Here is a 14,160-nt window from a genome sequence, read left to right on the forward strand (position 1 = left end):
CGATCTCGATAGAGCCGTTGGCCCAAAGAATTAGAGAATTAAGGGATGTTAAAGGGGTTAGGATGGGAGGGAGGGATCACAAAATAGCATTATTTGCAGATGACATCTTATTCTATGTGGGAGCACCATTGCTGACATTACCTATAATTGTGAGGGAATTAGATGCATTTGGAGCATTGTCAGGATTCAAAGTAAATTTCGACAAATCTGAAATAATGGGAATAACAATATCAGAACATGAAAAAGAACAAATGGGAAGACATTTTGCATTCCGGGTAGTAACCACTAGTTTTAAATACTTGGGTATTTGGATTCCATGTGACTTAGATAGCCTATTTGTGTTGAACTATGTTCCCCTGATCAGAGAAATACGAAAGGACCTAAATAGATGGAAGATGAGCTGGCTGTCATGGTGGGGCAGGATAGCAGCCATAAAGATGAACATTTTACCTAGATTGCTGTTCTTGTTCCAAACCCTACCAATCCCAGTCCCAAAGGGGGAGCTTCAAAAGATACAAACAGAGTTGGGGGGGTTTGTGTGGGGAGGGCAGCGAGCTAGACTATCCCGGAGGACCCTATGGAGGGCGGTGGAGCAAGGAGGGAGAGGTATGCCAAATATTTTTTGGTATTACTGGGCAGCTCAACTGAAACAAATTGGTGTTTGGAGCAAAGTGGATCTGTCACCTATCACAAGGTTGGAACAGATTTTTGTTCAGGGGGGGCGGCTTGATGCCCTTCTATGGGGTTCTACCCCAGAAGTTAATTATAGGAAGATGGCATTAAACCCTTTTGTTTCACATCTTCTTACGCTGTGGGGAATGCTCAAGAAAAGGTTACGGGGAACACAGCACAGATCTACTTATGCTTGGATTACCCAGGAACCTGGATTTCCAGGAGGGAGGGATGGTAGGATATTTTCCACATGGTTCCAAAAGGGCTTGATTAGATTCCGGGATTTCCTAGACAATGGTTCAATTAGAAATTTTACGGACCTTAGAAGGGAATATGACTTGCCTGAGACGGACATGTATGCATACCTTCAAGTGAAAGATTATATTATAAAAGAGAAGGGGATGAAAGAGGGCCCAATTAAAAGTGAAAAGTTTGAAAATTTGTGGGGGGACATAGACCTGAGAGGGAAAGGGATCACTAAACTTTACGAATATATCAGGGGAAGGGATTTTGTAAAGTTGCCATTTATGTATGCATGGGAGCGAGATCTCGAGACCGAATTTACAGAAGCAGAATGGCAGAAAATATGTATGGAAGTTAAGAAAGCATCCATTTGTGTTCTTATCAAAGAAAATGCTTACAAAATATTGAGTAGATGGTATTACACGCCAGATAAAATAAAGGCAATGTTTCCCAATGCCTCAGACACATGTTGGAGATGTGAGAAAGAGAAGGGCACCTATTTTCATATTTGGTGGGAATGCCCAGTTATACAGGTGTTCTGGAAAGAAGTGATAAATTCATTAACTAAGATGGTGGGTATAGTGTTCCCCCGTGATCCAAAATGGTGTCTTCTAGGTTGGGGAAACAGAGGGCGGAAGAAATGGCAAAACAGAATATTGCGTATGGGTCTGGCCACTGCAAAAACAATGGTGGCACTAAAATGGAAACAAACTAGGGGACCCACAAAGATAGAGTGGGTAGAGAAACTTAGATTGATGGCTGCTATGGAAAAGTTGACAGATAGACGCAAGGGGCGCTATATTCCTAATGCAGAGGAATGGGAACATTTGGAAAAGTTTATTCTTTCTGGTTGAAGGGGAAATTTAATGAGGAGGGTGGGATAAAACCAAAGAAATAAGAGAAGGGGGGGGGGGGGGGGGGGGAAAGAGGTGTGTGGAAAAATGTTCGTATATTTATAAGTTGAATTGTTGAAGGAACCTGAGGTTCTGGAATGTTGTAAACCTGTTTGATCAATAAAATTTTATAAATGAAAAAAAAAAGAAGTCAGTAGTTCTCAGTTTCCATCTGCTGGTAGGCATGGACCCAAGAGTATGGACTAGTCTGGAGGGATGTTAAGGAACTGTGTAACTGCTGACACCGGAGAATTCATCCTAATGTCTAAAGACCACCCCCAAACTCAACTCCTTATCAGGTGTTTAAAATGCAAATTCATCTCCCCAACACCCTCAGATGGGAACGTTAAGTAATTTATTGACAGTCATACAAATAAGTACTGGGGATAAAACTTGAAAGTAGTCTCTGGGTTTCACAGTTCTGTTTTGCACTGCCAACCCCTGTCCATTTTCCTTCCTCTGAAAATTGTCCCCATACATTGCCCACTTCACAGAGGAGCTAAGAAGCTGCTTAAAGCTGCAGACAGGTTTCTTATGTTCCATGATTGTTAAATATTATAGGGATCCTTTATGCATCTCAGGTGGCAAGGTCATTATATTAATTCACAAAGAATTCAGCAAGAAAGAGACAAAAAACATTATTTATTCTCTAAACATACCTGACTGTCTTTGCTTTGTTCACTGAGCAGCTCATTCCCTCTTCTTCCACTTCACCTAACAGGTTTTCAGTAGGCACCTTGGTTTTCAGTCCTTGATTTGCTTTCACAGGTGCCAGTTGTAGATGCTGCTCTTCAAAATCAAACTGAGTGGACTTTAATTTTTGTTGAAACCTAGCAAGCTTCTCTCCCCCTGTTTTCATTCTCCTGCGCTTCTTGGCCACAACTTCTTCCATGGTAGGCTTGTCTACATCACTTCCTTCATTTGTTTTTGCACTTCTTTGCCGCTTTCTGACAGCTGTTTTTACCTTCTTTGGGTAACAAGTCCCTTCATTTTCCTGAGTAGCCCCCTTCTTCTCTTGTCCATCACAAGAAAGTGCTTCTTGTACAACTGTATGGCCGTTTCCCTGTCTAGTCCCAGATGAATTTGCCGTTATTTTTACACTCAGTTGTACAGGATGAGATTCAGTGTTTGAATTTGCTAAACAGCTTGCTTTGTTTCCCAGAGTCTCACTAGAAGTATTCCCATTCTTTAGAAATGGCCTGGAGTTGTATGTATCCTTAAAACCAACATCCATATAATTAAGTGTGTTATGTGGCTTCTGAAGTTCTGGAGATGAACTATTTCCCAAAAAACAAACATCATCATTTTGTGACACCAACTTGGAAGCTGGAAGCCCTAAGTTCGCTGATTCAAGATGGGAGCTGTAATGGGACAGGAAAGGCTTCTGAGCAGACATAGAAGAGGTAGTCTTTGTCAGTTCCTTACCATCACTCTCTGAAAGAGTAAGATTTTCTGTTTCTGCTTTCTGTGCTTGACCCTTGAAACCCTGACACCTATCCAGCCAACCTAGGTCAAGAGAGGTCATCCTCTGTCTAACAGTTTGTCTCAGCTGTTGAAATTTATTCAGTGGTAGAGGGTTCTGCAACTGTCCTGAGCCAAGTCTGGCTGAGGTGAATCTCAGCTTTGAGAGGAGATCTTTTGTTTTATCAGAATCAGGGTTTAAATCTTGCTCTACAGTGGGCTTAGAAGACACAGGAGACGCATTGGCTGAAGAGACAACTTCAACAGTTTTGCCTGAGCTTCCCTCCAGGATCACAGGAACTGGTTTGTTTTTACAGGTAAAGGATTTTCTCAGAGACACAGGATGGTCCTAAAGTAAGAGAAAAAGTTGGAATGTTTTAGCAGCAATAATTTGTATATATATTGATATCTACAGTATATACATTGTGTGGGAAAAAAAAATTAAGGAAGATGAAAAGAAGCTACCTATCTCAGAAATGGTATTTAATAAAGATGACTCAGAAGAACAGATAAATCTATGCGAGTCTGGAAGATGTACTTTAACAGGGAAAACTGGCAAAGTGTAGCAGTCACCTGGACAAGACTGTATGCATCCCAGATTGCTAACAGAACTCCAAACGTTCAACTGCAGATCTACTATTAGATTTTGAAACCCATCATTAAAATTGTCTGTGGTACCTGAAGGTTGGAAGATGGCCAAAGTAATGCCAATTTTTAAAAAAGTTCCTGGGGTCATCCAGAAAGTACAATGACATTCCACTAAAAATATATGAATCTAAAGGTATTGCTAATTAACACAGTAACAGGCAGTGGAATGTATGATGTACTTCTCTCCCCCTCCTTTTTCCTCATATTCCCCTTATCCCCTTTCTTTTCCTCTGTTCTCATTTCCCTAATTTTTCTTCCCACTTTCCCTCTCTTCTCCCTCCATTTTCCTTCCTTCCCCCTATCCCTTTGCCCCCCTTCCCCTCCTCCATACATACATTCCTTATTTTTTTTTAATTGAAAGTATTTATTCAAAAATTTGGAGAACAGCCAAAATACAAACATTACAGTCGCAGCCACATTAAAACAATTTGCAAGTAAAATAAAATTGAATCCCATAAAGCATATAGGGTGCTCACATCCAAAATAGATGTTAATATTCAATATACTTCAATATTTATGAATTTTCATACCATTTATCCCAAATAACACACCCTTCCTGCCCTAGTGAAAGAGAGGAAAAAAATTATAATCCCTGATTTATATACCTCAACAAGAACAGTTATCCAAAAAAGGGTGCCAGATAGCTTCCCATTTAGGTAATGTTTTATTGCGTTGAGCCCAAAGCCTCTCCATTTCACACATATACCAAAGCTTATTAAGGCACTTGATAATTGAAGGTACCTGCGGAGACTTCCATGAAGTTGCCAAAGTTACCCTGGCAGCCAACATAGCATGCTGGACCAACAAAGACTGAGAAGTAGTCAGACCAGGTGGTTTCTTTGGAAAAAGGAAAAACTCAGGAGACCACTTTATTGGCTTGGAGAGCCACCTCTGGATTCTGTACTGCACAGATTTCCAGAAGGCACAAACTTTAACACAAGTCCACCAAAGATGCCCCATGGTGCCCTCCTGCCCACATCCTCTCCAGCACAGTGAAGACACCTGCTGAAACATATGATGAAGGTGTACAGGCGTCAGGTACCATCTGTACAAAACGTTTAGTGCGTTTTCTTTAAATGGGATAGAGATAGAAATGCTAGATAAAGCACATTCCATAAAATTCCAGTCATCATCCTGCAATGTCACCCCCAGCTCCCGATGCCAGCGTTCCCGATACTCATCAGGGGTCCGAATTCACCACGCTGAACAAAGCAACAAGAAATCAAGGCAGAAGTGCCCAAAGGCACACAGACAAGAACAAGGCGACAAGAAATGAAGACAGAAGTGCCCACAGGCACACAGACTAGAACAAGGCAGAAGTGCTACACTGCACACGGACTAACCTGGAGATCTTTGGCATTGCAAAGGCCCTGAATGAAAGTGAACCACTTCCTTATAAACAGGACAGAGGTAGGAAATACACACTGAACAACAAAGTGAGGCTTGAAACACAGAGGAAGTGGAAACCCTACAGGACAGAGGCAGGAAATACACAGAACCCAAAGTGAGGCTTGAAACACAGAAGACGTGGAAACCCTACAGGACAGAGGCAGGAAATACACAGAACCCAAAGTAAGGCTTGAAACACACAGGAAAGAAACCATGCAGACAGCAGCCAGCACAACAGCTGACCATCGGGACATAAAGAGGGATCACGACCACAGTCGTGACAATATGATTGAGGTCTATAAAATAATGAGTGGAGTGGAACGGGTCGGGTAGATGTGAATCGTTTGTTTACTCTTTCCAAAAATACTAGGACTAGGGGGCATGCAATGAAGCTACAAAGTAGTAAATTTAATAAGAATCAGAGAAATTTTTCTTCACTTAACGTGTAATTAAACTCTGGAATTCGTTGCCAGGTCTGGACGGCTTCCTTAAGGAAAAGTCCACAGACCATTATTAAATTGACTTGGGGAAACTCCACTGCTACTTCTGGGATAAGCAGCATAAAATGTATTGAACGTTTTCGGGATCTTGCCAGGTATTTGTGACCTTGATTGGCCACTGATGGAAACAGGATGCTGGGCTTGATGAACCTTTGCTCTGTCCCAGTGTGGCAATACTTATGTACTTATTATATTATATCTCTCTCTCTTTCACCCTAACACATTTGGTATTGGCAGTAGCAGTGCATACACACTTGATTATATAAGACTGTCATAATTAATGATTTTTAGCTAACAAATCTCCCATAGGGGTGAACTCAATGTGAAATTTATTCTCATACGTACATTTCCTTTCCCTGAGTCCAGCTAGACCAGTCTGCACCAGTGAGTTATATCCCCTACCAGCGGATGGAGATAGAGAAACAGTTTCCAGTGACACCACTGGAATAGTATGAAGTGCAGCATGGAGCTAGTTAGTACAAAAAAACCAGAGACAAACCCAAAGGGAAGGGAATGGGACTTGATATACCGCTTTAATGAGGTTTTTGCAACTACATTCAAAGCGGTTTACATATATTCAGGTACTTAGTTTGTACCAGGGGCAATGGAGGGTTAAGTGACTTGCCCAGAGTCACAAGGAGCTGCAGTGGGAATCGAACTCAGTTCCCCAGGATCAAAGCACTAACCACTAGGCTACTCCTCCACTCCGGATCTTCCAAACCTCTGTAGATAATCAAAATCAATCATCCTAAAGGAATCTGCAACAATAAAACATCTTTGAGAGAATTATGGCATGGCAAACTGTAGCACAACATAGTCAGTGGGGGTATTCCCCAGTGGCCCCCATCTTCCAAGGTGGGATGGTGGACTGTCTAGCTGGACTCAAGGAAAGAAAATTAACAGGTATGAATAAGTTTCACCTTCCTTATGGTAAAATTATGTATCATACCTGATAATTTTCTTTCCATTAATCATAGCTGATCAATCCATAGACTGGTGGGTTGTGTCCATCTACCAGCAGGTGGAGATAGAGAGCAATCCTTTTGCCTCCCTATATGTGGTCATGTGCTGCCGGAAACTCCTCAGTATGTCGATATCCAAGCTCCATCCGCAGGACTCAGCACTTAGAGAATTACACCCACGAAGGGACACTCTGCCCAGCTCACCACCGCCGAAACGGGGGAGGGGAATTAACCCAGCTCATCCCCACACAAGTGGGGGAGGGGAATCCGTCCAGCTCATCCCCGCGGAGCGGGGGAGGGACACCACACCCGCCGATGCAGGGGGATCTGGCTTATCCTGCAACCGCAACCGCGGGAGGAGCTGACTGACCCTAACACCGCCGAAGCGGGAGGGGTACAAAACTGCCCTACTGCCGCACGAAGCGGGAGGGAGCGCCGGCAGAATTTAAGTCTCAATCCAACCCCGTAAAACGGAGGGGAGAGGAATGCAGCAGCTCACTGTAACACAAATTCGTCTCAACTCTTGAAGAATTCATTGAAAAACTTGAACACGAAGTCCTCCTGAACGGGAACTGAAGACTAAACTTGAACCTGAAATGCAACCAGAATATAAACAGTACAGATATCTGGGAGGGGCTATGGATTGATCAGCTATGATTAATGGAAAGAAAATTATCAGGTATGATACATAATTTTATCTTCCATATCATCATGCTGATCAATCCATAGACTGGTGGGATGTACCGAAGCAGTATTCACCCAGGGCGGGACATTGAAATCCCTGACCGCAACACTGAAGCTCCAAACCGGGCCTCCGCCCGAGCAGCCACAGTCAAGCGGTAATGCCTGGAGAAGGTATGGGCCGAAGCCCAAGTTGCCGCCTTGCAAATCTCTTCCAAGGAGACGGACCCGGCCTCTGCCATCGAGGCCGCCTGAGCTCTAGTGGAGTGAGCCTTCAGCTGGATAGGCGGCACCTTCCCTGCGGCCACATAAGCCGCTGCAATGGCTTCCTTGACCCATCTTGCCACTGTAGGCTTAGCAGCCTGCAGACCCTTACGAGGACCTGCAAACAGGACAAACAGATGATCCGATTTCCGGAAATCATTGGTCACTTCCAAGTATCTGATGATGACACGTCTCACATCCAGAAATTTGAGAGCAGAGTATTCCTCTGGGTAGTCCTCCCTACGAAAGGAAGGGAGACAGAGCTGCTGATTCACATGGAAGCGAGAAACAATCTTGGGCAGGAAGGAAGGCACTGTGCGAATAGTCACTCCTGCCTCAGTGAACTGCAGAAAAGGCTCTCGACATGAGAGCGCCTGGAGCTCGGAAACTCTTCTGGCTGAAGTGATAGCCACCAAAAAGACTGCTTTCAACGTCAGGTCTTTCAGAGATGCCCTCGACAAGGGTTCAAAAGGCGGCTTCTGCAATGCTCTTAGCACCAGGTTGAGATTCCACGCAGGCATCACTGAGTGCAGAGGAGGGCGCAGGTGATTAACTCCCTTGAGAAAGCGCATCACATCTGGCTGCGAAGCCAGGGAAACACCCTTCAGGCGGCCCCTGAAGCAAGCCAGAGCCGCTACCTGGACTTTAAGGGAACTGAGCGACAGGCCTTTCTCCAGACCTTCTTGCAGGAACGCCAACACTGAAGAAATTGGAGCAGTGAAGGGAGAAAGTGAGCCTGCTTCACACCACGCTGCAAAGATACGCCAAACCCTGGCGTAAGCAGTAGAAGTACAGCGCTTCCTCGCTCTCAGCATAGTGGCGATGACCTTGTCTGAGAAGCCCTTCTTTCTCAGACGCTGCCGCTCAATAGCCAGGCCGTAAGACCAAAGGGGGAGGGATCCTCCATCACCACGGGACCCTGATGTAACAGGCCTTGCTCCACTGGCAGCCGCAGAGGATCGTCCACTGAGAGCCTGATCAAGTCCGCATACCAGGGACGTCTGGGCCAGTCCGGACCCACCAGGATTATCCGGCCCGGATGCTTTGCCACCCGGTCTAGCACCCTGCCCAACATGGGCCAGGGCGGGAACACATAGAGAAGCTCTTGTGTCGGCCACTGTTGGAGAAGAGCATCTACTCCCAGGGATCGAGGGTCCCGTCCTCTGCTGAAAAAGCGCGGCACTTGGCAATTGGCCGATGACGCCATCAGATCTAGGCTCGGCTGGCCCCAGCGCTTCGTGATGACCAAGAACGCCTGAGCAGATAGCTGCCACTCTCCGGGCTCCAAGGTATGGCGACTGAGAAAGTCCGCCTTGACATTCATGACTCCGGCAATGTGGGCCGCTGACAGCTGTTCCAGGTTCGCTTCCGCCCACTGGCATAGATTCATGGCCTCCTTGGCTAGAGGGGCGCTCTTGGTACCTCCCTGGCGGTTGACATAGGCCACAGCCGTGGCATTGTCCGACAGGACCCGTACTGGCTTCAACGCCAGTACCGGGATGAACTCCAAAAGCGCCAACCGAATGGCCCTGAGTTCCAGGAGGTTGATAGACCACTTTGCCTCTGCAGGAGACCAGAGCCCCTGCGCTGTCCTTCCCAAGCAGTGGGCTCCCCAGCCCGACAAAGAGGCGTCCGTCGTGACGACAATCCACTCCGGGGTCACCAGAGGCATTCCCGCAGACAACTTGTCTGTCTGCATCCACCAGCTCAGCGCCTTGCGCACTGCTGGGTCCAAGGGAAGGCGCACAGCATAATCCTCCGACATCGGAGTCCAGCGCTGCAGCAGAGAGTGTTGTAGTGGTCTCATATGAGCCCTGGCCCAGGGCACTACTTCCATCGTGGCCGTCATAGAGCCCAACAGCTGCACATAGTCCCAAGCCCGAAGAGGAGAGGCTACTAGGAACTGGTCCACCTGAGCCTGAAGCTTGACAATCCGATTGTCTGGCAGGAACACTCTGCCCACTTGGGTGTCGAATCGAACTCCCAGATACTCCAGGGACTGAGTCGGGCGCAGCTGGCTCTTCTCCCAGTTGATGATCCACCCCAGGGAGCTCAAAAGAGCAACCACCCGGTCCACAGCTTTGCCGCACTCTGCATAAGAGGGGGCTCGGATCAACCAGTCGTCCAGATAAGGATGGACGTACTCCTTCCTTTCGCAGGAAGGCCGCGATGACCACCATTACTTTGGAGAAGGTCCGCGGAGCAGTAGCCAACCCGAAAGGGAGGGCTCTGAACTGGAAGTGTTGGCCCAAGACTGCAAAACGCAGAAAGCGTTGATGAGGAGGCCAGATGGGAATATGCAGGTACGCTTCCTTGATGTCCAAGGAAGCCAAGAACTCTCCTGCCTTCACTGCCGCTATAACAGAGCGGAGAGTCTCCATGCGAAAATGCCGTACTTTCAAGGCCCGATTGACCCCTTTGAGGTCGAGGATAGGCCGGACAGAACCTCCTTTCTTTGGTACCACAAAGTAAATGGAGTAACGTCCCTTGCCAGTCTGATTTTCTGGCACCGGAACGACCGCACCCAGGCGGATCAGGTTGTCCAAGGTCTGCTGCACTGCCACAGCTTTGACCGGAGACTTGCAGGGAGAGAGTACAAACCCATCTCTTAAGGGTCGGCAGAACTCTAACTTGTAGCCGTCTCTGATGACTTCCAGCACCCAAGCGTCTGAAGTTACTTTGGTCCACTCGCCCAGAAACGAGGACAGGCGTCCTCCAATCTGCACTGGGCCATGGACCAGGACCCCGTCATTGGGTACGAGACCCTGGGGGAGGACCGGAGGGCGTACCTCCGGGACGGCGGTCTCTGCGAAAGGAATGCTGCTTGGGGGAGAAGTTCCTTTTGAAGGAAGAGGGGGCAGAGGAGCCCGACTTGCCCGGGCGGTACCGACGGGCTTCTTGAAACCGTCCTCTGGAGATACCAGGGCGAGCACTGGCCCGAGCCCTGACCTCTGGTAACCTCTTGCCCTTAGACGTGCCGAGATCGGTCACGATTTTGTCCAGCTCGACCCCAAAGAGCAGCTTGCCTTTAAAAGGCAACTTAGCCAGGCGGGACTTAGAGGCGTGGTCCGCAGACCAATGTTTCAGCCAAAGCCAGCGCCGCGCAGAGACTGTCTGAGCCATGCCTTTAGCCGAGGCTCTCAAGACATCATACAGTAAGTCTGCCAAATAAGCCAAGCCCGATTCCAGGGCCGGCCAGTCAGCCCTCAAGGAAGGATCAGAGGGGGAAGCCCGCTGCACCATCGTCAGGCACGCCCTGGCCACATAGGAGCCGCAAACTGAGGCCTGCAAACTTAAGGCAGCCGCCTCGAAGGACGACCTTAAAGCCGCTTCCAATCTTCTGTCTTGGGCGTCCTTTAGGGCCGTGCCACCTTCCACCGGCAACGCCGTCTTCTTAGTCACCGCAGTGATTAAAGAATCCACGGTAGGCCAAAGAAAGGCCTCACGTTCACTTTCAGGCAAAGGATAGAGGCGGGACATAGCCCTAGCCACTTTGAGGCTCGCTTCCGGGACATCCCATTGAGCCGAAATTAAGGTGTGCATGGCATCATGCACGTGGAAGGTTCTAGGCGGGCGCTTCGTCCCCAGCATAATGGCAGAGCCAACAGGGGCTGAGGGAGAGACGTCCTCTGGCGAGGAAATCTTCAAAATGCTCATGGCCTGCAGTAACAGGTTGGGCAAATCCTCTGAGCGAAAGATCCGCGCTGCAGAGGGGTCATCCGCTCCATCCGAGCGGGAATCCGTCTCCTCCAAGGAATCCCCAAAGGACCATTGGGAGAACTCAGATACGCTGCCCTCATCTACATCAGAGGAAACAGCGTCCTCTAAGGCCTTGGAATCCACCCGAGGGCGTTTACTTCCGGGGGCCTCAACCCCGTTATCGGACAAGGGAGAAGGGGCAGCGTTTTGCATAAGGAAAGCCTGATGCAGCAGCAAAATAAACTCGGGGGAGACACCCCCCAGACTGTGTATTTCAGCAGCCTGGGCCACAGCCCTAGACGCACCCTCAACCGGCGCTCGCAAGAGCGGGGGAGCCACATGCTGCGCATCCAAGATGGCGTCCGGTGCGACACTCCGCGAAGGAGCCACGCGGGAAGAACGGCGCTTAACTTTAGCCGCTTTTTTGCCGTCGCCCAAATCAAGGGCGGCCATGGCATGAACGTCTCCCAGCTCAAGGGCGGCCCAAGAAGAAGCCGTCCGAGCAGAGTGGCCGGCCAAGATGGCGGAGGCGAGCAGCGGGGGATGGGTGTTTATGGCGGGAAAAACCGCCGCGCCGGAGGAAGACCCGGGACACTGACCGGCCTCCAAACTGACACCCAACAAGGGCGAATCAGACTTTAAAACCCCCGCATCCCTGCTAGAAGTGCACACGCGGTCCGGGGAGCGATTCTTCGCGCCCTCGCCCTCCGACGCCATAGGCCACGTGGAGATCAATCGGGGAACCCCCTGCCCGCTATAAAAAGGTAAAAATTACCTGCTTCTCGCTCCGAGCTGTAACGACCTGGTGTCCCAGTGAGTAGCTGCAATAAACGTTTAAATAAACGTCGAAATAAACGCCCTTAAGGACGTCCAAAATTTTTTTTTTTTTTTTTTTTTTAACGGAGCCAGCGGGAGGGGAAAAGGAGGGACCTGGCGCCACCAGGTTTGCACTTGCTCAAGAAGAGCCCTCAACCCCAGGCACTCAACAAAACCTAAAAATTAGGCTTGGAGGCCTAGCCAGAGCTGCTGCTGTGTGTGACCACCACCTGCTGAGATAGAGAACATACTGAGGAGTTTCCGGCAGCACGTGACCACATATAGGGAGGCAAAAGGATTGCTCTCTATCTCCACCTGCTGGTAGATGGACACAACCCACCAGTCTATGGATTGATTAGCATGATGATATGGAATTTCCTTATTTTGCAGCTAGACCAGTCCACACCAGTGGGATATACCAACACAATACATTCAGGTGGGAGAAAGAAGAGTTTCCTAAACCACCACCCTATCAAAAGTGCTATCACCTCTGGCCCAAAAGTCCAATTTGTAATAATTCACAAAGGAGTGAGGAGAGGACTATGTCGCTGCCTGACAAAATGTCCACCGAAAACATAGCTCCATCCTTTGCCCAAGAAGTGGCCCAGGCCCTAGTTAAATGGGCCTGAAGCACCTTACTAGCCCAAAATGAGACAGCTTCAATGAACACCTTCATCCAACAATCAAATGAAGCCTTAGAAGCTACATCCCCTTTATGTGACCCCTGAAATAATAAAAAGACAATCATAAGAACATAAGAAGAGTCTTACTGGGGCAGACCAATGGTCCATCTAGCCCAGTATCCTGCTTCCAACAGTGGCCAATCCAGGTCACAAGTACCTGCAAGAAACCCAACTAGTAGCAAGATTCATGCTACTGATCCTGGAGACAAGCAATGGCTTCCCCATGTCTATCTCAGTAATTCTATTCTATCCTATTCTATCTAAGTTTTATAAACCCTCCATTTTCCCAAGTATTCACAGCAGTTTACAATACTAAGATTCTCTACAATACAGAAGAATAACAGAAGTTATCATATAACAACAATAACATAATTCCGTCAAATTAAATGTTTCCAATTACTTATTAAATAAGTTTTCAAAGCTTTCCTAAAGAAAGATAAGAGGGCATGGATTTCATATCCTTAGGCAGCATGTTCCTCAGCCTTGCTCCATGAAAAGGGAAAGGGCCTTCACAAATTGACTTGAAACAGACATTTTTAAGCAAAGAAAAACCTAATTTCTAAGTCTGAGAAGGGAATTCAAGCAGTTCACCATGTCCCTCAGAATTCAGCCTGAAAACCGATTTAAAAATTAGACAAATCATCTTAAAACCAATATGTTGGCGTATTGACAACCAGTCTATAACATTACCAGTCATGCCTAATTCACTTAATTAAGAAGAACTGAATGATTTATAGCATCGAAAGCCGCTGACATATCAAACTGCAGCAATATAGCTTATTGGCCTTTACTTAAGAGATCTCTTATCTTTGTAGTAAGGACAAGGAGCAGTGTTTGGTCTAAAACCATGTTGTGTCTTATGTTAGATATTGTGTGATTCTAGAAACTTCTGGAGCTACTTATTAACTGAAAATGCTAAAAGTTTGGCCATCTATGGGATGCTTGCAGCAGGATGACAATTTTCTGCCTTTGTCAAATCTGCTCCAATAGACTTTGGTAGAGGAGTTAAAATTATTTCAGATAAAGTCACTGGGTAACATGTTGATTGCAACATTACATTAACGAATTCAGTCAGTCAATTTAAAATACTCAATGGAATTTCATTCAACAGATACGAGGGACTCACATACAAAAAAACATGGCTTCTTTGAGAGTCTGGCAAGCGTCTTCCTAACTGGGGGGGCTGTGTGGGTACAAAATGCCCTCTTCTCTAGTTGAAGCTTGGAGAATCTCTCCAGAGTCAGACTTT

General features: G+C 47.3%; 1 protein-coding gene across 1 annotated transcript in view; it reads right to left on the minus strand.

Moving 5' to 3' along the window:
* Positions 1-14,160, minus strand: part of RECQL4 (RecQ like helicase 4) — a 261,221-nt gene that overhangs the window by 216,994 nt on the left and 30,067 nt on the right. Inside the window, exon 6 of the mRNA XM_030220936.1 lies at positions 2,468-3,618. Within this exon, the coding sequence (XP_030076796.1) occupies positions 2,468-3,618 (1,151 nt within the window). The remainder of the gene's footprint in view (positions 1-2,467; positions 3,619-14,160) is intronic.

This window comes from Microcaecilia unicolor, chromosome 1 (genome assembly GCF_901765095.1).
Source record: "Microcaecilia unicolor chromosome 1, aMicUni1.1, whole genome shotgun sequence".
Classification (NCBI taxonomy): Eukaryota; Metazoa; Chordata; class Amphibia; order Gymnophiona; family Siphonopidae; genus Microcaecilia; species Microcaecilia unicolor.